This window comes from Aythya marila (genome assembly GCF_965140915.1).
Source record: "Aythya marila genome assembly, chromosome: 24".
NCBI classification, from domain to species: Eukaryota; Metazoa; Chordata; class Aves; order Anseriformes; family Anatidae; genus Aythya; species Aythya marila.
The window spans coordinates 2,528,387-2,549,812 of NC_139065.1; the positions used below are offsets into that span (position 1 = coordinate 2,528,387).

At 49.3% G+C, this 21,426-nt stretch overlaps 1 protein-coding gene across 1 annotated transcript in view; it reads left to right on the forward strand.

Moving 5' to 3' along the window:
* Window positions 1-9,441, forward strand: part of LGR6 (leucine rich repeat containing G protein-coupled receptor 6) — a gene marked incomplete at both ends in the record, with an annotated part of 124,323 nt that extends 114,882 nt beyond the window's left edge. Inside the window, 5 exons of the mRNA XM_082778741.1 lie at window positions 99-170; window positions 504-629; window positions 2,743-2,903; window positions 7,730-7,810; window positions 8,204-9,441. Coding sequence (XP_082634867.1) covers window positions 99-170; window positions 504-629; window positions 2,743-2,903; window positions 7,730-7,810; window positions 8,204-9,441 — 1,678 coding nt within the window. The remainder of the gene's footprint in view (window positions 1-98; window positions 171-503; window positions 630-2,742; window positions 2,904-7,729; window positions 7,811-8,203) is intronic.
* Between the last annotated feature and the right edge of the window lie 11,985 nt (window positions 9,442-21,426).

Below are 21,426 nucleotides of genomic sequence, written 5' to 3' on the forward strand. Positions count from 1 at the left end.
TCCACACTCGTTTGCGTCAAAGCCCTTGCCCAGGCCAGTGTCAGCAGCTTCACTCTCCTGCTCTGCTCCCCTCTTACCAGCCTGTCCTTGCTTTGCAGAGACCTGAGCTGGAATTACATCCAGTTTATTCACCCTGAAGCCTTTGTGACGCTGCACTCGCTCACCAAGCTGTAAGTTGCGATGATATTTCTTTGCCAGTCATACCTGACCTGCTGTGGGGGCTTCCCCAGGGAAAGAGATGCATGGGGCAGATATGTGCACAGGGAAGTAAACATCACACAGAGCTTTCAGCATGGGTCTTAACCCCTGCCCCTCATTTCCCCCAGGGATCGCAGTATCCCCTTAAACTCCAGAGGACCCTGGGCTCATGCAGCACCCAGCTCCATTTCAGCCACACGTTTTGGGAAGAAAGCAGGAGACAGCATGCCTCTCTGAGCCACTGATGGCTGAGATACCACCAGCACAACCTGACCGCACTCTACCTCTCTGCTTTTCCTTCACAGGGACCTGACTGACAACCAGCTGGTCACGCTGCCCCTGGATGGTTTGGGTGGACTGACCCATCTGAAGCTCCAAGGCAACCCGGCGCTCTCTGAGCCCTTCACCAAGGAGAGCTTCCCCAAAATGAGGTACTGGTTGTGCCCTGGGCCTTGTTCACTCTTTCCCTTCTGGCTCTTGATGCAGTCTGTATTTGTTTATATCAATCAGCCTCCTGCTTTCCTTGTTTATCTCATGCTTTCCTCCATCCTTTCAGGCCAATAGGTTGAGGAAGCTTCATCTGCTGCTAACAAGCCTCATCTTTCAAAGTCTTCCATGGGAAAGCGATGATGCGCTTCTGGGCCTGCCACCCCCATCCCCAAACGCACACACACAAGCGGAAAGCATGGAGCAGGCCCAGCTCAGGGCTTCTCTCAATGGAAAACATTCCCAGAAGCCAGTCCTAGCTAATGACATCCAGCTTTCCTTCAGTAAACTCTGTTTGTGTGGCCGTGTCTTGTCTGCTATGGATTAATGAGGAGCCCGAAGGGGTCAAACAGAGCAAGACAAGGCTGCAAAAAGCTTGGAGTACAGTGCTGCACCGCAGACTCTGGCTCTCCCTTCCCTATCTTAGCAGTGGGTCTCCAGCACAGCACATAAGGGGCCTACAGTGCAGGTGACTCAAATTTTCCCCAGGTAAAGCCATCTTTTGCATGGGTCTTCCAGGCAGTTCCTTGGGAGCCAAGGATGCATGAGCTGATGCTTCCAGCCATCCAGTACAAGCCGAGGGCTCCCAAGGCTGGAGCTCCTCACCTTTAGGCAAATCCTCAAAGGCCACTGTATCAGTGCTGGGCTTAACAGCTCAGGTCTTGTGAAAAGCATTGATCTGTCACTTGGGTTTGCCTTGGCAGTAGCGGCTGCAGCGTGTTCTCTTGTGACTATTCTGACTCATCATGGCTGGTATCTGCTGCATGACTGCTTTCCAAATGGCAGGGGATCCCAGAAGCTTCTGGAGGGCTTTCCACACCCAGGATGGCAGTCCTCTGAGCAGAGTGGGTCGAATTCAGCACTTGCAGGAGCATTCCTCCTCTGAACCAATTCCACTAACATCTGTGGGGCTGGTTTGGATTTCTACCAGAGACACCAAGACTGAGGGAGTGGTGCATTGAAGCAAGCCAGGCAATAGATCCGTTAACATTCCCTAAATTTTGGGGTACTGCCACTAAGTATTTTTATTCTTAGGACATATGTGTGGAGGAATCATCTGAGAAAGATTCTTAACCATCCCGGGAGGATCTGTATCTCCCTACCACCTTTCAATAATAGGATTTAATTTGGAGCTTATAACAGGAAGCAAGCTTGTATACAGAGTTTCCATAGCGTCCCGGGGCTCAGCCAGAAATGTTTGGGAACTTAAAACAAAAGCATATTTTTAGAATATAGAGTTTCACCATATTTACTGATCTTGTCAGAAAATCTTAATTGTCTAGAAAACCTGAGGTTCCTTTGACTTCATCGGCAGTCTTTCTGGCTTTCAGCAAGGAAGCGGGAGTTTTCTATCTTTGAAGAAGATGCAACTTCTCACTGACAGCCTGGTATTTCATCCAGATGATGTTCAGCTGCTGTTTAATTAACCTTGTAATACATACTGTAATTGACAACAAAGAATTCTACTTTCAGGGCAACCAGACAGTAAAATAACCTGCTACATTTAAGATACCTGAGATTCCCCTACCCTGACTGGCAGGGGTGAGCCTTGGTCATGGAACTAGAGCCTGGAGGTGCATCTCTGACCTTCGGCAACAAGCAAAGAGGGTCCTTGCACTTGCTTAAGCTCTTAGGAAGCTCCTTGTCCTGAACAAAAGAAAGGATGTTCAGCAAAATGATGGTCTTGGGGTAAAAACTGAAAACTCCACATGCAGAGGTTGTGCTTACGGCATATAGCTAGCAGGCATGGGAGAGCAAGGCTATGTCAGTCTATGGAGAACCACGCAAAGGTTTTGAGGAATTATCCAGGAACTTTAGTGGTTTCCAAACCTGGTGTTTGATGACAAACAGACAGCATCTTAAGCACCAAAAGTGAGGCAACCTGGAAGCACTGTGGCGTGATTAGGGTCCACACTCTGTCCTCCCTTTCAACATAGAAAAGTCCTGCTCCAGGGTAGCCATCAGCCATCAAGTTGCCCTTTGGCACATGAAAATTAAGCACAAAATGCAAAGCAATAGAGTCAGATCACCTAAAAGTTCTGTTTTCCCCCTTCGCAGAGTCCTAGAGGTACCTTACGCCTACCAGTGCTGTGCCTATGGAAGCTGCAGTGGCTTCTTCAAGGTGTCCAACCAATGGGAGGCAGAAGACATGAGCCCTGAGGAGGAAGATCCCCACAAGAGGACCATGGAATTCTTTCCAGGTCATGCTGATAACCACTGTAAGTAGGAATACAGTGAGCACAGAATAGGGCTAAACTATGCGTGGCAGAAGTGGCTCCACAGTTGAAGCTGAACAGCAGTTTCTGTTCCAGTGTCAATTTATTCTGTGCTCCAAAATGTACTTCTGCATAAACCCCCATGAAATCTGTTGCACATGGCTATCCGAGGAGCGTGCAAAGCACATCTCCTGCACCCACAGACCCACAGCACATCGGCAGCTCCAAGATGAAATCTGGTCTGATCCCTTTACAAGGGAATCTCAGAATAACACAAAGAAAATCATGAGCTCCTTTGGCCCCTCTGTAACTGCTGGAGAGTGGAAATATCATTTCAGGACACAGCTTGGATGCTGTATTTGTTTATATGCTTGTGTAAATATAGAGGCCACATGCACTTCCAAGGTCTGAAACGCCCTGTAGGCAAAACCACATCATGCTTGGTGCCTGCAGGAGATGGGGAGAGGACCAAGTCCCTGAGGAGTGGTGCAGCTGCACTTTGCCCACATGCTCCTGGGAACACCTCACACCCAGCCACAGCCAGGGGATCTGTGCCTCCTGACCCAGCCAGCGAGTGAGTCACAAGCCCTGCGTCCCTCGCTCCTGCCATCTGCCCTGTCCTGATCCTTCATGGTCTAAGAATAAGCCTTAGCAATGTAAAAAGTCCAACCAGAGGCTAGCAAGTGTGATTCCTACTTGCATGATATGGCTTCAGGAAGCGTGGTAGACTGGTGGTTGTTGCTGGGCAGACAGTACAGAGGAGGCGTATGTTAAGGTCATTGCTTCAGGAATTTCTTCGCCGCCGGGTTAGTTTTTCCATCATCAATGCAGCCCATACTTTAATGATCCTTGTGCATATAGTTGGGGTGTTTGCCCAACAAATTATAGTGTCTTCAATGAAACTGTGAAGAGACCTGGTTTGCAGCCAGGGACCATAGTGCTGCTTACAGACCTGGTCCTTCTGGTCACCAAACGCTGAAGCTATTTGCTGTCTTAAAGCATACGCTGCCCTGGCCCTGACAAGCGACCAACACCCTCCACAGGCCTCCAAACCAGTCTCAATCCCATGGATTATATGTGTGCTCAGGAGATATTAGGACCAGAGGGGAATGCTGAGTGCTTCTAAAATGTGCCAGATGAGACTCTTAACAGCTCGTAAAAGCCCACATTTTCAGATGTTAAAGCACTGGGTTTGTCTGAAATATCAAACCACAGCCGTACAAACATGGAATGCAGAAGAACGTCCTTTCTCACTATGCACAGCTTTCACGGATCATTCTCCCTGCCATTCAGCAACACATGGGCTATTCTTGGCGATTAGGGTTTTGTGATGTTGCTGTCTTACTTAATTAATTGTTGCTTTATTTATGTTCCCAATGCTTCCTTTCAGATGGCCACCAGTGGTATTTAACTCTGTTATATGAGTTGTGTAACAGTTCCTCCTTAAGGAGGAAAAAAGCTCCCAAACATTCCTTCCCTGCAAGAGAGAAAGTGGCCTCATTACAAGAAAATCACTCCATTTTTTTTTTCCCTGCAGTGTACACCAGGCTTGTCAGGGCACTTGGGTGCTGTGGGAGAACTTGAGAGGCATGGGGCATGCTTCCAGATAGCCAGACCCTCTTGTCCTCACGTAGCGTTTCCAGCAAGGGACTGAGGACCCATTTACAAAAAAGTCCACAGAACCTCACAGCTGGATGGTGAGAGGTGACTGGTCCCAGACCAGCTGTGTGGGGATGAGAAACGGGTGCTGCCCCCAGCATATCCCAGCCATCAGCCAAGCCCTGTGCCCAAGCGAGCATCTGAATTCCAACCGCAGGGTGCCAGAGGCTTCATGGACCCCAGGGCTGGCAGCTCTCTCCCACCCTCCCAGGGCCCTGGAGGTACGGGAACACCACCTGCCATTTGGGGGACACCACCCAAGGTTCTCCGTTCACGTCCAGCTGACAGCCACCTGAGGGCCAAAGGAGTGTGCTTAGCGTGTCATCGCATCACTCGGTCACTCTGTCATGACAGAAGTTTCCAAAACTTTTGCTGCTTGGATTATGCCTTTCTGGATTATGCTTGGTGGCCTTTAGCAGATGCCCCTGACCCGAGCCCGTCCCCTGTGGCTGGGCAGCAGCCCCGATGGCTCGGGGGCTCGTCACACAGCACAGCCACCCTGCGCTCTCCAGCTGATCCCTCCTGCCACCCTCCCAAAACTGGCTGCAGAGGGAGGACAGGGAAAGTGCAAATGCTCCCATTGCCGTGGGGCACTTCCCTCACTGTCCCAGCACCCCCTTGGGGACGACTGGTTTGAGGATAGAAGGGGATATATTTACTTAAAAGCATATGTTTGCAATAAGGGAACAAAGCTACAGAAAGCGAGAAGAGAACACACTTGGATGGTTATCCTTGACAATAAGACACTGCTTTAGTGTCTAGCATCTCCATTAGCTTGTAAAGCCATTTAACTTCTGCAACTGTTCAGCAAGCCCTGGAGGGCCCTTAGAGCTACTCATTTCCTATTTCTGTCATTCAAGAAGGTTACTCAAGTACCCCAAAAGTACCTGTCCAGGCCCCTTGCAGCCACCCATGCCCTATCTCCAAGGAAGAGAGCAATTATCTGCAAAACCTAAGTGGTGCTGCCCTTGCTAAGGCAGACAATACAAAATGAGAAGAAGCATCCAGACCAATGTTTTCTTTTCTACCCTTTTTCCAGCAATTCTCCTCCTTTTCCTCCCACTTCACTGTTCCTACGGCCTGCTGGGAACCATTAAAACTGAAAGGACAATACTAGCAAAGTTGTTTTTTCCACAAAGCCTCAGAAAGTGGAGGTGCTGTGGCAAAATTGTAATAAATAAGGGCTACTTCAAAAACAATACAGTCTGCCTTGATAGAACAAAAAAAGTCATTTTCAACTATCAACAGTTCGCAGGCTGGGGGAAATACTGATTTCCAGCAGAGAGAGGTACATTTTCTGCTTTGAATCCTGCTGTGCTGGCCGAGGATTACTCTGCAATTCACAGCTAGCTCAGTAGTCCAGGCAAAACAAAAGATCACTGCCTTCACCTCATGCAAATGTTTAATCTACACTTAAAATCATCCCTTGTGCATTCTGGTCTTTTGAAGAGAAAAGGGATGGGGGCAGATTTTGTTTGAACATTACCATGGGCTGGGTGGCAGGGGGGCACAGAAAGTGCAAGTCTCCACATTGATTTGAGTATTGGGGCTGCACATCACAGCCTCTGCGCTGTGGATGGAAAAGACACTGGAGATTTATAAGACTATAAAATACAAGGAGGAAATATTTTTCCATCCCACTGTGAGGGTTTTCTTGCCAGACTCCAGGACAGCAGTAATATTTCAACTTATACAGACAGATTTTAAAAATGGCTTTTTTTTTTTCCAAAGCTCACTTGAAGTTGAGAAAGCCACAATGCTTGTCAGGAGGCACTAAAGATAGTACATTATTTGTCATCATTCTTTAATCAAATAATCCCAGTCATGTTTTCAAGCACAGGCAGGGAGCAGATCTCATGAGAGGCACCACTTCAAAGCAAAGTAGGCATCCAACCCACTTCGGTTAGCCACATCTTCAACGCTGTGAAAACTCACCTTCCTGGTGAGCTGTCACAGACTGGCTGGGTACAGCATCCATCACAGCACCCGATGCAGAGTTCATTGTACAGCCACAGATCTGGTCCAAGCTCCCTGGCTATCAGGCGAGCAGAAAACACCAAAAAAAAAAAGTCGTTCCCCATCCTCCTGTCCGTAGAAAACCTTCCGGCATTCCCTGCTGGGAGCAAAAGGCTGTGCTGGTGCCATGGGTGGGGATGGTGCAGCAGGACAGCAGCTGTCCTCACTGTGCCCTTCCCAGTGCTGTGAAACTGCAGTGGTTTCAGAGAGGGAACAGGAAACAAAGCAGAAAAGCATGTCTTGGAGTAGACTAGGAGGATGCTATTCTCCTTGGTGGTGACCTACACCATGATTTTGGCCCACAGGCACATGGAAAACATATCTGAGATCTTGCCCAATTCTCTTCCAGCAGCTTCTCCTTCAGCCAGGGAACCTCCATCTGACCCTCGGAGCACCCAAGCACTGCTCAGGGTGCAGCTCCAGAGGGATGTGGGTGCTGGCTGGGCTCTGAGCACAGTGCCATCTGGTTTCATAAATCCCATGGATCCAAAGGCTGCACACATGGAGCATCAGTCTGCCTTTAAGCAAACCCAGGACTGGGAACCTCCAGGGTTGCAAGCACGACACTACAGTCCCAAGAAATCATAGGCTATGAAATAAAGCAATGATGCTCTGTCTTTTTTTCTGCTGAGCCATTTGGTGGTAGCGGCAGTTGCTAACAATTTTGTGCTGCAAGTAGAGGCTGAGAGTTGTCTTTGAACAGAGCTCCAAAGTTGATGAACTAACATCGGACAAGGCCTTCCCAGAGAGCTTCCATTTATGAGATGCATTTGAAGGCTTTGTTTTCTGTAACCACATAGGCTAGAGCATTTCTTTATTTTTTATACAGCATGCTGGGAGGAGGGATCTGCAAGTCACACAACTCTGGGATCTGGGGTTCTTATGCTTCAAATGTTGGGAGTAGCCTAAAAACAGAGGGGTTGGCCACACTGCAACCCGCCAACATTTACAAAACATCTCCATGCCTTCTTCTTTCCCAGCAGTGACTGCAGGGGACAAACTGGGCACCAGCAGATACTTTGAACAAATGGGCTGGGAAGTGGCTGGGAAGGTCTATGTTGAGGACAGGCAGTGAGAAAAGCATCTGGCCCAGCTAGCCCTGATGGCCCTGCTCGTTCTTCTTCAAGCACTGTTTCTCTCTTCTTTTCTCCCAGATGACCTAGATGCGGATGACCTCCAGCTGGACCTTGAGGAGTCAAAGCTGCACCCCACTATTCAGTGCACACCCAGCCCCGGTGAGCAGCCAGGGAAACCTTTTTCTTTGAACACAGCTGGACTCCTTCAAGCAGCTCTAAATCCCCAGTCTCCCGTGACCCTTCCTGAAGTGTTTCACAGCCATGAAGACCACAAGCCTGAAATGCTGGGCTCTGGCCAGTCTGGGGACAAGTGAAGAGGACAACTTCCTTCTCCCACTTGGATGTAACTGCCCTCCTACAAGGAGGAAACAACGGCATTGTATCCCTGACCAGGGGGGTTACTGTTGGATGCTCCTTTCCAGCCTGTGGCATTCATTAGGCATTGGGCTGGTGCGGCCAGGAAAGGGCTGGGACTTGGCCACTGCGCTGAGCAGCACCGCTAGAGCAGCGTGGCAACTTCTTGGTTTAACTTTGGGTTTTGTTTTCTTTCAGGTCCGTTCAAGCCTTGTGATCACCTCTTCGAGAGTTGGATCATCCGCCTGGGAGTCTGGGTCATTGTTCTGGTTTCGGTGCTGTGTAATGGGCTGGTCATCCTGGCTGTCTTTGCCTCTCCCAGCTACCTCTCTCCAGTTAAGTTCGTCATCGGCTCCATAGCTGGAGCCAACATGCTGACTGGCATTTACTGCAGTATGCTAGCCCTCGTTGACGCCCTGACCTACGGCCAGTTCGCAAAGTTCGGCGCCAGGTGGGAGACTGGCACGGGCTGCAGGGTGACGGGGTTCCTGTCGGTGTTTGCCTCCGAGGCTGCCATATTTCTGCTGACGTTGGCTGCGGTGCAGTGCAGCATTTCAGTCTCCTGTGTGCGGGGCTACAGGAAGGCACCCTCCATAGGCAAGGTCAAGGCCGCAGCCCTTTGCTGCCTGCTGCTGTCCTCTGTGGCTGCAGTTCTGCCTCTTTTCTCTATTGGGGAATACGGAGCATCCCCTCTGTGCCTCCCGTATCCCATCCCAGATGGGAAACCCGCCACCCTGGGCTTCACTGTGGCCCTAGTGATGACAAACATGCTCTGTTTCCTGACTATTACGGGCACCTACATCCGACTCTACTGCAACCTGTTGAAGGGGGAGTTCAGCGCTGTCTGGGACTGTGCCATGGTCAAACATGTGGCCTGGCTGATCTTCACCAACTGCCTCCTCTACTGCCCAGTGGCCTTCCTCACCTTCTCTTCCACGCTCAACCTCTTCCTCATCACCCCAGAGGTCATCAAATCCGTCCTCCTTGTGGTCCTGCCCCTGCCCGCCTGCCTGAACCCCTTGCTCTACCTGCTCTTCAACCCCCACTTCAGAGATGATCTCCGCCTGCTGAGGCAGAAAAGCCAAGACAAGGGGAGCTACCCCCAGTCCTGTGGGGTCGACGACATGGAGAAAAGTTCCTATGACTCCACCCAGGCTCTGGTGAGCTTCTCTGACATCGACCACATATTCGAGACACCCGATCCCCTGGGAGTGCACCCCATCCTCGACAGCTACAGCTTCCCCTCCATGACGCTTGTCCCCTGCCAGCAAAGGGTGGGCACCAGGGGGAAGGAGAGGGGCTATTCCGAGCACTGCCCCTGCCTCAATGACAGTGAGGTGCTGATTGCTTCAGAGAGCCGAGATCCAGCCGGCAGCAGCCTCCGGATAGCCTTCTTCCCCTCCCCACCCACGCCGCCCTACACGTCTCACTTATAAACCTCGGAGTAGCCATGCCCAACAGCCCCACACCACACACTGAGGGCCAGCCCCAGGGCTGGGTGGCCAGCAAGGTGACAGCAGGCTGCTCCGTGTCAAGCCCCAGTACAACCCATCTACCCTCACCCCCCCAACATATATGCCTGGGCAACAGGCACCGCACCGCCAGCTGCCACTCGCCTGGAAGGGCTCCGACTGAGCTCCAGACACTCAGGGCTGGCCAAGGGAGGAGGCAAACCCCCTGCGCATGTGTTTCCCCTGCTAGGGACTGTGTGGGAGAGAGCCCCACCAGCTCAGGAAATGGCTCAGGGAGAGCCTCCTCCTCGTCATCCTGACGCACCACGAGCCAGGAGGAGCCTGCAGCAAAATCGAGCGTGTCTTCTCGAGGCAAAGACATCTCAGCAAACAAAAGCCATTGCTCTGTGGCAGAAGTAATGTGGAAGTGGCTGTCTGTAATGATACGGCCACCCACAGGGACCCCAGGCCTTGTCTTCCAGGGTCTTCTGCAGGCCCCGCAGGCCCCTGGCAGTGGGTTTGTGTCTCCCTCACACCATCAGCTGGAAAAGCAGAGGAAATGGGTTACAAGCGGTGCACTCTGTGTGCCTGAGGTTTGGATGGCTTCCATGTTGGGAGGCTCTGCCTCACCCACTGAGAGCCTCACCATTAGGCAGGACCCAAGCTTTGAGTCACTACCAGGAGCTGGGGATGCTCAGCCCTTCTGTCAGTCTGGCCCTCCGTGTCTAACAACGGGTCTCAGAACCCCAAAGCAGCCAAATCCAAATTCCTCCCCAGAAAAACCTATGTATTTTGCCTGAGGTCACCTGGCCAGGGTGCCCAGGGGACAGAGGGCTCCCTCCATCTTCATCGCACCCTCCACCTTCGCACGCCTGGCTCCTGGTGAGGTGCAGCAGGGATGGGGCCCGGCTCATTCACTGCCCCCAAACCTCACTCCTGCAAGGGGCTGACAGTTGTGGGGTACAGGGTCCCCCCACAGAACAGCCAGTCCCCTATTCTGAGGAGGGAACAGAAATCAGCCTTGTGGGACGATGGTGTCAGGAGGACACAGGCCACTGCGAACAGTCTTGAATTTGCTCCCTGAAGCTCAGGGATCTCCCAAATCCATCCTCTCCATCACAGTCCCTCCCACTGCTGCCCAGCACAGCAGAGAGCCCCACGGCCAGAGCTCAGGCCTTGGGCAAAGCTTTGGTTCTGCTGACATTACTGCAGCTGTATAAGTCATTCATTCCTGTGAGATAATAAATGAGCCCCGTTGCTGACCAGTGGCTGGTTTCTGTCCTCTTGCATGTGAAAAGCACCTTGTTGGTTCATTCAGCGGCTGTCTGCCTGCCTCTCCCGGACAAACTAGGGCTGACGGGTCTTGGATGTTGTCTGCATTGCCTGAGTGAAGGCTATGGAATTGCCTTGTGTTCACGGGTGCTGGCACCATCCTCACCATCCCTCTTCTTGAGAGGGATGAGCCAAACCGCCTGCCGTTACGCAGCAGGATCACAACACCAGTGTCCCTCTCTAGACCCTGTGGCCCCCTGGCTGCACCCCCTGATCTGCATCTCAGCTGCATCTAGTGTCTGAGCTCACGAGCAGGATGGAGTCTGCTGCATGACAGTTTAGGGACATCATAGAAAAGGGTCTTCTATGCAAAGACACACTCCCCAGCCAGAGCCTATCTCTGCTTCCCATCTCTGCCCATGAGCCCTGTAGTCTTATATTGAGAAGAACGACTCAAGAGATCAGCAATAAATCAGAGGAATGAGGTCCAAAGCTTAGAGAAGAGAATGGGAACCCCAAATTTAGGTACAAAATCCAAAGCTCTGCTATGGAGTCTAGGTGGGAGCTATGAAAAGTAAGCCCTGTTGTAGTACTCGAATCCTGATCCAGACTTCTGACATCCTATGGATGATCAAAATCAATTCTCATGCTCATCACATTAAAAATACTAGAATACTGGAAGGCAGCTGCGTTTGATGGAGAGTCATGTCAGGGGACATGCAAGCAGTACCTGCCCTCTGTGACTGGTGCCAGCAGGGAAATGGCACATGCCCTGCGAAAAGCTGTGTTGTACAAGGACAAGGTACTTTTAGGGGAAGGGGATGTATGCAACTAAGAGAAGGATAAAGCAGTTTAGGTCTGGGCTCCCTCCCTGTAGCAAGATAGTTCCTGGGTGGCAGAGGTCTGGCTGCCAAGCAGCCCCAGGGAGCAGCCAGGGTGTCACAGCATTTTTTGGGCAAGTGGAGCTGGGCTGCAAGGCCCAGCATGGTCAGCATGATAGCCTGGGTGGGCGATCCCTGCTCGGCCGGTGGTCCTGGGCCCCTCTGGCACACCGAAGGGTGCCAGGAGCTTTGCATATGTTGCCTGCAACATCCTGAGCGAGCAAAAGGGCAAAGAGGTGTCAGGTCACGTTGAAAGGGAGGAGAACATGGCCACGCCGCCATGTGGGTGACATTTTGGCTGATGCAGCGTGTTCCAGGCAGAGGCCCTCTGGCTAGCTGGAGGACATGTGGAGCTTCTCTGGAAGCCATTGTCAGGGCTGGGCACCTTTGAGGTTTCCCCTGCACGTCAGCAAGGCAGTGTCAGGACACCCTGAAGGGGAGAGACAACATATTTGAGTGAGGATTTTGGCCCTGAGGGACCCGGAAGCATTGTCTAACAGGACAATGTAGGGACAGTTGTAGGCACTCTCGGATGTCAATTTTTCACTTGTCCAGCCCTCATGGCTGTAGACGTGCAACTTCTCTGAAAGAAAACCAGTGAAGCAAGCACCCTACGGTATTATTTTTTCAATCTCATTGTTTTTTCCACCAGCATTGTGATTTCTGGAAGCCTGAGCCATGATTCAGAACTCACAGGACGGCAGCACTGCTGTGGCCACAGAAATGCAAACGATGAGAAGCAAGCTCATCAAGAGCATCATCGAGCTCATCAAGCAAGCTCAACAAGAATGTCCTGTGCTTCAGACAGTGTCCATCACCTCTTGTTCTGTCCCTGGACACCACTGGGAAGAGTCTGGCTCCCTCTTCTCTATTCCCTCCCATCAGATGTTTATACACACTGACAAGATCTCCCCTGAGCCTTCTTTTCGCCAGGCTAAACAGTGCCAGCTCACTCAGCCTCAGCTCATAGGAAAGATGCTCCAGGCCCTCAGTCAACACTGTGGCCCTTCACTGGACTCTTTCCAGCATGTCCATGTTTCCTTGGACCGGGGAGCCCAGCTCTGACCCCAGCACTGCAGGTGCTGAGCACCTCACCGGTGCTGAGCAGAGGGGAAGGATCACCGTCCCTCCACCAGCTGGCAAGACTCTCCCTAACACAGCCCACCACGTAAGTGGGCTTCTTTGCCACAAAGGCACATTATTTTTGTCACATTGCTCATGGTCATCTTGCTGTCCGCCCAGATCCCCAGGTCCATCTCAGTCAGCCTCCAGCATATAGTGATGCAAGGCATTATTTCTGCATATACTCCTACAGTCAAGACAAGATTCTGTGTGGGTTGCTCTGCCTTTCTATAATCTGTAATTCCATCGTGTGTGTATTTGATTTCAGACATGCACACACACACACACAAACATCCTGTAACCACGAATATGTGTAAACTATTCACTTATTTCTACACAAAATCACATGGACTTGCCCCAAAGTCCCACAGCTCCCATCCTTAACTGTGCCTTGTGCATTATCCCACAAGACCAAAAGAATTACTCTCTGCTGCAGGATGTAGAGCTAGGCTTACAGCCGCGGTGCAGAGCAGTGACCCAGCACACGAACCTTCTCAGCACAAAAGGGAGGGGATTAGAGATATCTCTACAGTATCCCACACTGATTGTTAGCTAGAGGACACAGAATTGCATCAGCAAGGCATTCGTGTTCTTTCCAGAGCTGTGGTTCTTACCACTCAGGTCAGCCCCTGGCATGTGTCTTTCTTTGGTCAAAATGTTGGTCTTTTTCTGCCATCCACAGCAGTTCAGGAAGCACAGTTTCACTTGTTGTAACTGGAACCACAGCACTGTGAGGCATCAAAATCCAGTGACATTAATCATCTCCGTTGCAGGTATGCATTGATGTGTATGGGGAGCTAAACTGGCGGAACTTCCGTGCTAGTAATCCATAAGAAACAGGCAGTAGGACGGCTTAATTTAAATTCCAGCATCCTGTCTGGATGCACCTGATAGAATTCCTTCCATAGCCCTCAGCCCCTTTTTTTGAGACACAAGAGAGCCGTAGATACTCTGGCATTCAGTGTCCAGAGTCCGATCTGGTGTTTATGGAGGAGCACACGACAAGATGAGGACCGTGTAAAGCTAGTTACGGCTCAAAGGTGCCCGTTCTACCACAAGAACATGAACAGGAATCGAGTGTATGTCAAGAAATCTTCTTTGAGGCTCTTTTGGGATTTAGGAGCAAGAAATTAAGACATTTGTTCAAATGCTGAAATAATCTTCTTTTGATTTATAACCTAGCTATTGATTCCACAGTGTGGCAATGGCTGGGTGAAAGCTGGGATGAAGCAGTGCTCTTCGTTGTATATTACACAATGACTGGTACCTACTTTGAACTACTGCTAATATCATATAATGTCACAACTCCAAGAAGGGAAACAAATCATGGTCTAGACAGGCCTGTTGGTGTCAAAAACATGGAGAATAATGGGGCATCTTTCCTCATAAAAAAAATCCAACATGCTCTTTCATAAACGTCGCAGTTTCCATCACCCAGGAATAAAAGGGCAGAAACGTCAGGCTGCCAAAGTACTTCCTTTGACAATATTAAGCAACTGCTCATTCACTTATGACTATCATCACAAATGGACTGCAACAATCAAAGGACAATCAGATTTCATTTTTTATTTATTCCTCTCCAAAGTGTTCTGAAATAAACAAAAAAAAACCACCACCACCAAAAAAAAAAGACTCACCAGGGGACACAGGAGGCACGTTCTTCACAAGGAATAAAGTTCTGTGTTTAAAAGCAACATTAGCAGCACATCAAAGGCAAAAAAAAAAAAAAAACAGAGGGCACCGGCCAACCAGTCAGCATTAGAAGATCTAATTCTTCAAACTGATTAATGATATGGATGGAAAGTGTAAACCAAGTTGACAGCAAAGCCATCTACAAACTAAATAGGAATCTTCCCCTGTTCCTGATGAAAGCATTGATTTTATTTGAGGCGTGATTTAATTATTTAAGGTCTTGTTTCCCTTATCCAGCAGCCTCAGACAACTTCTAGCCTTTAGGACGTGTCCCCCAGCCCTGATTCTCCCCCTGCCCAGCTCAGGGAGCTCCTCCTGCAGCACAGCACCACTGCACCCTCCCAGCCCAGGTTTTCTGGTGATGCTGCAGAGGGGCAGGGGGGAAGCAGGGGGAGATGAGCAGTCGATCTCATCCTAACATAATGCTTGTCAGAGCGAGGACATGGTGAAGCTGGGAAACCAGAAATACTGGAGGGGCTGTTGTTTGGAGACAGCCAAATGAATTTTGAAAAAGTTCTTTCTATAACCTTCCCAGCAAGGTGTAGGAGGAACAAAGGGCAGGCACTGCGAATACAGCCAAAAACTAGCTGCTCCCCTCAAAAACACCATCCTACATCGGTGGTACATGGGAAGAAGTGACCCTAAACTGCTGCCACTTCAGGGATAAAATCCAGTGCCTGCTCCACACCACCTAGGAACAGTTGCAGGTTAATTGTGAACCAAAGGGCTAATTTCATGATGGGTGCCCAGAAGTAGCCCTTGCTCCCGCACAGCGCTTCACAGCAGGACTCTTCCTCTCCTTTCCTGCATGCTTTACTGCCCCGTAATAACAGAGCCGGTTAACAAACAGAAAAAACAATTGCACCAAAAATTCTGACGTTGTTTCAGTTCCAAGCCCTCAGGAAAAAAGCCTTTTATGCTCTTAATTTTTTGTTTCTCTCCTACATTTCTTTCCAATTGAATCAATCAATTAAAATAACTGGTTTATTTTCCTCTTCCACCTCACCCAATCCACCTCTTCTGTTCCTCCTTCCACTCTCACATTTAGACCTTTATTTTTCCTCTCTTTATTTTTTTTAAAAAACTTCCAGTTTGGAAAAGTCACATAGACAAAGTGTCACGTATCCTTTTGCCAACACAACTGAAGACATTTGAGGAACACAGCAAAATGAATTTCACCCTGGACACACACACACACTCTTTAGGGGCAAAGAGAAGAAAATGCAACAAGGCAAAGCAGTTTCCAGCCTGGTTCCTATGGGTTGGCTGCCCTTTCTCTGCCTTGTGGTGGCTGGCTGATTGTTCAAACCCTACACTGACCCCCTCTCACTATCTCTGCTCTGCTGCACTTCTTCTCCTCTTCCTGTTTCATCTCAGTCTTGCTTCTGTTAGCTGGTTCCTGCCATGAAAATCCCGACCTCGCTCCCTGCAAAATAAAACAAATTGTGAGACAACAGAATTGAAATTGTGCCAGAGATCTGAAGCTGGAAGCCACGTGAGCAAACCTTTGCAAGAGTCCAATACGCTCTTTTGACAAATGCTGGAGAATGAAGAATATAAAATCCCAGGATGTTTGGGTTGGGAGAAACCTTAAGGACCATCCAGTCCACCCCCCTGCCATGGGCACAACACCTAGCACCCATCCAGCCTGGCCTTGGGTACTGCCAGGAATGGGATGGGGCACCCTCAGCTCCTCTAGGCAGCCAGGGCCTCACCACCCACACCATGAACGATTTTCTCCTTATATGCAATCTAAATCTGCCCTCTCTCAGTTTAGAACCATTTCCCTTTGTCCTGTCACTGCGGGCCCTGGTAAAAAGTCTCTCCCCATCTTTCTAATAAGCCCACTTTATAGACTGAAAGGCTGCAGTAAGGTCTCCCCTGAGCCTCCTCTTTTCTTCCCTCACAGCAGTGCTTAATGACTGCTGTTAGCAAAGCCTTGGGAGTTTATAGAGAAGTAAAATGTAACAAACAAGTGAAAAAGAGGGGAAAAAAAAACATCATATAAAGTTCTTCATCCAAAACTGATGGTCTGTGTTCCAAACATCATGTCCAGGGAGCCAACCCTCACCTCGTAATGCCTCCCACATGCTTAAAAGGAAGGCAGAAATTACAGCTGTCTCACCATGTGCATACCATAGGGTGAGATGCAATTCACCTTCCAGAAACAAGTAATTCCAAGCTGAAAATACCCCTTTTCAAACGACTTTTTTGCTCTGGTGAATATTTCTTCATGAGAAAGAAGTTGATCCTCCCAGAACTGAGCTCAGGCAGGAACAGGGAGAGAAGAAGTTAATTAACGGCTGCTGAGCTCGGTAAGATTCATCTTAGCAGACTTAGTGAGCTTGGGCCATTTCTGTGTGGACTGGGGAGTTTCCAGATGATTTGAAAGGGACCAAAAGAAAGCAAACATTGGACCTCAGCTAACTCAGAGCATCCAGGTATCTCCTGCTGGGCGCACACATTGTTCCCAGCAGCTTGGTACAACTTCTCCCTGTCCTCTCCAGCACGGTTCTGCCTCTCCCCTGTCAGAAAACTTAAACTGCACAAATTGCAGGGCAGCTCCTGTGCCCCAGACTGCCCACCCCAGCAGCAGAAATATTTCTTGTGGCCAGCCCAGTTGATAAGACTGGGAGCAAAGCATATGGCATGACCCTGCCCAGATTACACCACCGTCCTTTATGGATCATTTTGGGGTTTAGGACCATAGTGATACCTGTGAGCACAGGTTGCTCTCAAGGTGACAATAACCTTTCTGGAAGGAGTCTGAACTGCCTACAGCTTTTCTCACTACCTTGCATCAGACAGGAGAGGCTCAGCCCCACAGGCCAAGCCCCACAAGCAAGGCAGACAGTAAGGATGGGCATGTTCAGCCTGCCTGAAAAAGCTCTGTAGGGCCTCTGTGTGCACACGTACAGGTAATGGCTTGGTGTCGGACCTTGAGGACTTTCAAATAAAGAAAACCATTTCCATTACATTTTCTGGATATCAGTGAACTTTCACTTTCTGGTGATTTCATCTCTACCGTGAGCTTAATAATGCTCATCGTGATCTCTTATTTAACTTTATGGATACCTATTATGGCTCATAGAAACATATCCCCATAAAATTTTAAAGCCCATTATGGCAGCAATCTTTCCTGCATAAAAGGCCTCCCATCCATTTCGCACCCCAACGACCACATCACTCAGAGCACATTGATGGCCCCATTGCATTATTGCAGTAAAAAGAGAAGACCTTGTGGTTGTCATATTTAAACCTATACTAGAGATAGTGGGGTATTAAGGTTTTATTTCTTTTTTTTTTTCTTGCCTCTTTTTTTTTTTTTTTTTTTTTTTTTTTTACTAGAGGAAACATCTGTGCAAAATGCAATATCAACAGAGCAGCCTTTACTGAAAAAATTTAGTGATATCCAGGTAGGATTCTCAAAGGACCATCTTTTTCACCAGTACATAGGCACAGAGACATCTACCTGTTTAATTTTCCTTCGCTTCCATCCAGGTCTTTCAGTTAACAAACAAATAAAATATTAGCTCGCATCGTTCCATATGCCCCTGGCCCTTGTTACCTAACATGCTGGTTTAGAAATAATGTTGTGAAGTATTCTGAGTGGCAAAGCACATCTAAAGGAAGCTTCACCTGGCTCTGGTGAACTACATAAAGGCTGCAGGAAACACTGTAGGATCTGCTTTCCTGTGTGCCGTACCCTCTGGGTTCTTACAACGCTGTTGCTGGGACAGCCCTTTCTTTGTATAGGTGCTCCAGCAGACTCGGAGCCACTCCGCCCTCGCGTGGTGTGCGGCCACGGCTGCAGTAACGCATCTCTGCATCCTTCTATCACCGCATCACAACCTTGTGGCTTATTCCTGTATCATCCTTGCATGGTCGGTAGAGGATGCTGTACTTTCCGAAAGTACCTGACAGATCACACCTAACAAACGTCTAAACCACAGCCCAGGGACACATGCCATTTTGGAGATGAACAAGAGATGGCATCAGATGCTTTTTTAAGCGTTTCTCAGATCACACTTCTGAGACATTTCCTAAAACACTCCTGAAGACACTCCCCAACTCGGAAACCTTGATATCCAAAAGTCATTTTAAACTCTCTCAAAGACCTCACCTAATGGACAGAGCCAAGAAGAATTTGAAAAATCATCTAAAGTTCCTGTCCAGGAACTACTCCGTGACTCCTCTGTGAGCTAGAACAAAATTCTGAACTACAGATGTAGCATACCAGAAACCACAGAACCACAGCCAAAGGCAATTTTGAAAAATATAGATCTAAGGCCCCACCATAAGCAATTTATCAAATGCCTCAGTGATCCCATCAAAGAAATATTCAGAAAATGCCTGTAGGGTACTACTGATGAAACAACAGCCTCAAGGCAGTTGTGAAGCTGCCCTGGAGTCCAACCATAGGGATTTACAGTGAACGTCTTGATGATTCTATAATTGCCCCAAATACCCCACATAGAAGCTATTTTGGAAGTCATCTGTAATGTCAAAGCATAGCCATAAACACCCCATTAAAGGGACCATTAAAAAAATAAAACTAAACTAAAATAATCCCACAAAGAATCCAGTATTAAAAATCTTTTGTGTGATTTTTGGAAGCATTCTCATGGGGGCCTTCTGAAGGGATTTAGAAAACGATCCCTCAATTTTTACAGTCTTATTTACAATAGCTCCTTTGTGGGGATTAAGGCTTAGCCTCAATAGTTCCTTGGCAGTATTTTTGGTCTCTTCAGTGGGTTTTCACAATAGCTCCATGGTGGAGGTAGGGTATTTTTTCAAGAGGCATTTCATCAATTTTTTGAGGCAGTTTACATAATAGTTATGTGATGGTGTCTTGGGGGAGGATCAGAGTTTTGACTTAAAGCATCTGAATGATGTTAGATTTGCAAGTATTTTCCCTGTTAAGCCTACATTCACGGACCACAGCCCCTATTTTCTGCCATGAAGAGCAAAGAGAAGACAGTCATAATCAGAGGACTTCCCTGCCGTCTCAGGGAAGGGTTGGGATGTCCATATTGCAGATGGAGGAAGAGAAGACCACCCTGCAATTCAGGAAGAAATTGAATCTGCTGTGAATCTTGCCACGAGTGCAGACTGCAACAATCCCAAACTGATTACACCTCATCTGTGATGGTCTGGCAGTGAGTCTACCAGCTAGCTATCGGTTCCCCTACAGAAAAAAATGTCAGCAAAGGAAGATGTGTGGGTAGCCCTAGAAGGAAGACAGCCCTGATGGGACGGGTGCAGCTTCTCTTGGAGACGCACCTCATCGTGCACCAGTAAAGCAGCCAAGGCCCAGTGGGATGCATCTTGTTGCTAAACTGAAACTCCAATCAGTCTTGTGTGGTTGCTCCTTCTAAAAGGAGTAGTGGCCCCAACACGCGCTCTTCCCAGAAGTTTTGTTTTTCTGACAAGAAAAGGCAAAGCTCTGAGATGGCAGTGAAGGTATCTCTACTTAGTTAGGGGATGTGCATCCTTCTGACAGCTTCTCTGGGCTGCAGACAGCACTCTGACAACACTCCTGCCCTAGACTGAGTCCTGTACCCTTACCCTCTGCCCCTCTGTTCATGCTGTTAGTGTGCACGCAAACACAACTACTCCCTGGCTGCCCTGGCTCATTGGAAGTCTCCCTTCCACATATTTCACAGCACTCATGAAAAGGCGTGCTGCTCCAGAAGGACAGTTGCAGTCTTGCTACTGACCTTTCGGAGTTGTTGGGTTTTTAATTTGCAGTTACACTGCCCTCGGGTGTAATCAGCCCGGCCCATACCCAGGGAAGAGACCTTGCGCTGCTGTGCCAATATGTTACCAGCTGGACAGCTTCCAGCTCTCCTCATGGCTGCAGCAAGCCTCTTCCAGGCATGAGAAACAGCAACAGAACTGCTGCTCTGCCAAGCAGAGGGGGGTTGCCCTGTATTCTTAACAGACTTTTGTAGAAGGATATTGAATAAAAGGAAGAGTGGAAGGAACTATGGGATGTTTTGGGGGAGCTGTGGTTGCCCACGGGCCACCACATAGGCAACCTTTGTTCTAACTGGAGCACTGAGATGAATTTAATATAGGACCCCAGGAAACACATACGGAGCCCCTTTCTCCTTGTGTTCCGGTTAGAACACAACAGTGGTGACATCCCAGCTACCTTTTGTGGATGGAGCCCAGCCTGGTTCCCTTTCCCACCACTCCCTTGACAGCAAGCATGAGTTTCTCCCCTGGGGATCCAGTTGGCCTGCTCCAGAGTAAAGCCAGAATGTAAATCAACATGTAAGAAGTGGAGGATCAAAGAGTCTGGGTTCTTCCATGACTATAGCCACAATAATCTTGCCCATCCCAAACTGGTAAACCACTGCTGAGGAAGAATCCGGAGTGGCCTGCTTCTGCTCCAAGCTTGAAGGAGAGCGTCAGTGCCCAAATGCTGGCCTGTTTTTCCAGCAATGTCAAGAAATCCCCTCTTCCCCAAAACCTTGCCTTGTTTTCAACCAGTGAACAGTCATCAGGCAGTTGGCCTGGGGAGGATTAAAGGTAATTCTTAAACCAGGGCTCGTAGCATGATCTGAAATTCAGTAACTGACTTTTTCTCCTAGAAACTGCAACACAAGAATTGAAAACACACTTGCATGTCCTCAGAGGAGCAGCCTGGTGCGGCATCCAGCTGAACTCCAAGATCACCTGCTCCAACCGTCCCCCTACCACCACTGTCCCCACTGAGCCGTGTCCCCAAGCACCAGCTCCAACCTCTCCTTGAGCCCCCCCAGGGACGGGGACTCCCCGACCTCCCTGGGCAACCCGTCCCAACGCCTGCCCGCTCTGTCTGAGCAGAAATGGCTCCTCATTGCCCACCTCAACCTCCCCTGGCACAACTCCAGGCCATTCCCTTTAGCCCTATCCCTGGTTATCTGCGAGCAGAGGCCGACCCCAGCTCCCCACAGCTCTCAGGGGGCTGCAGAGAGCCATGAGCTCTGCCCTGAGCCTCCTCTTCCCCAGCCCA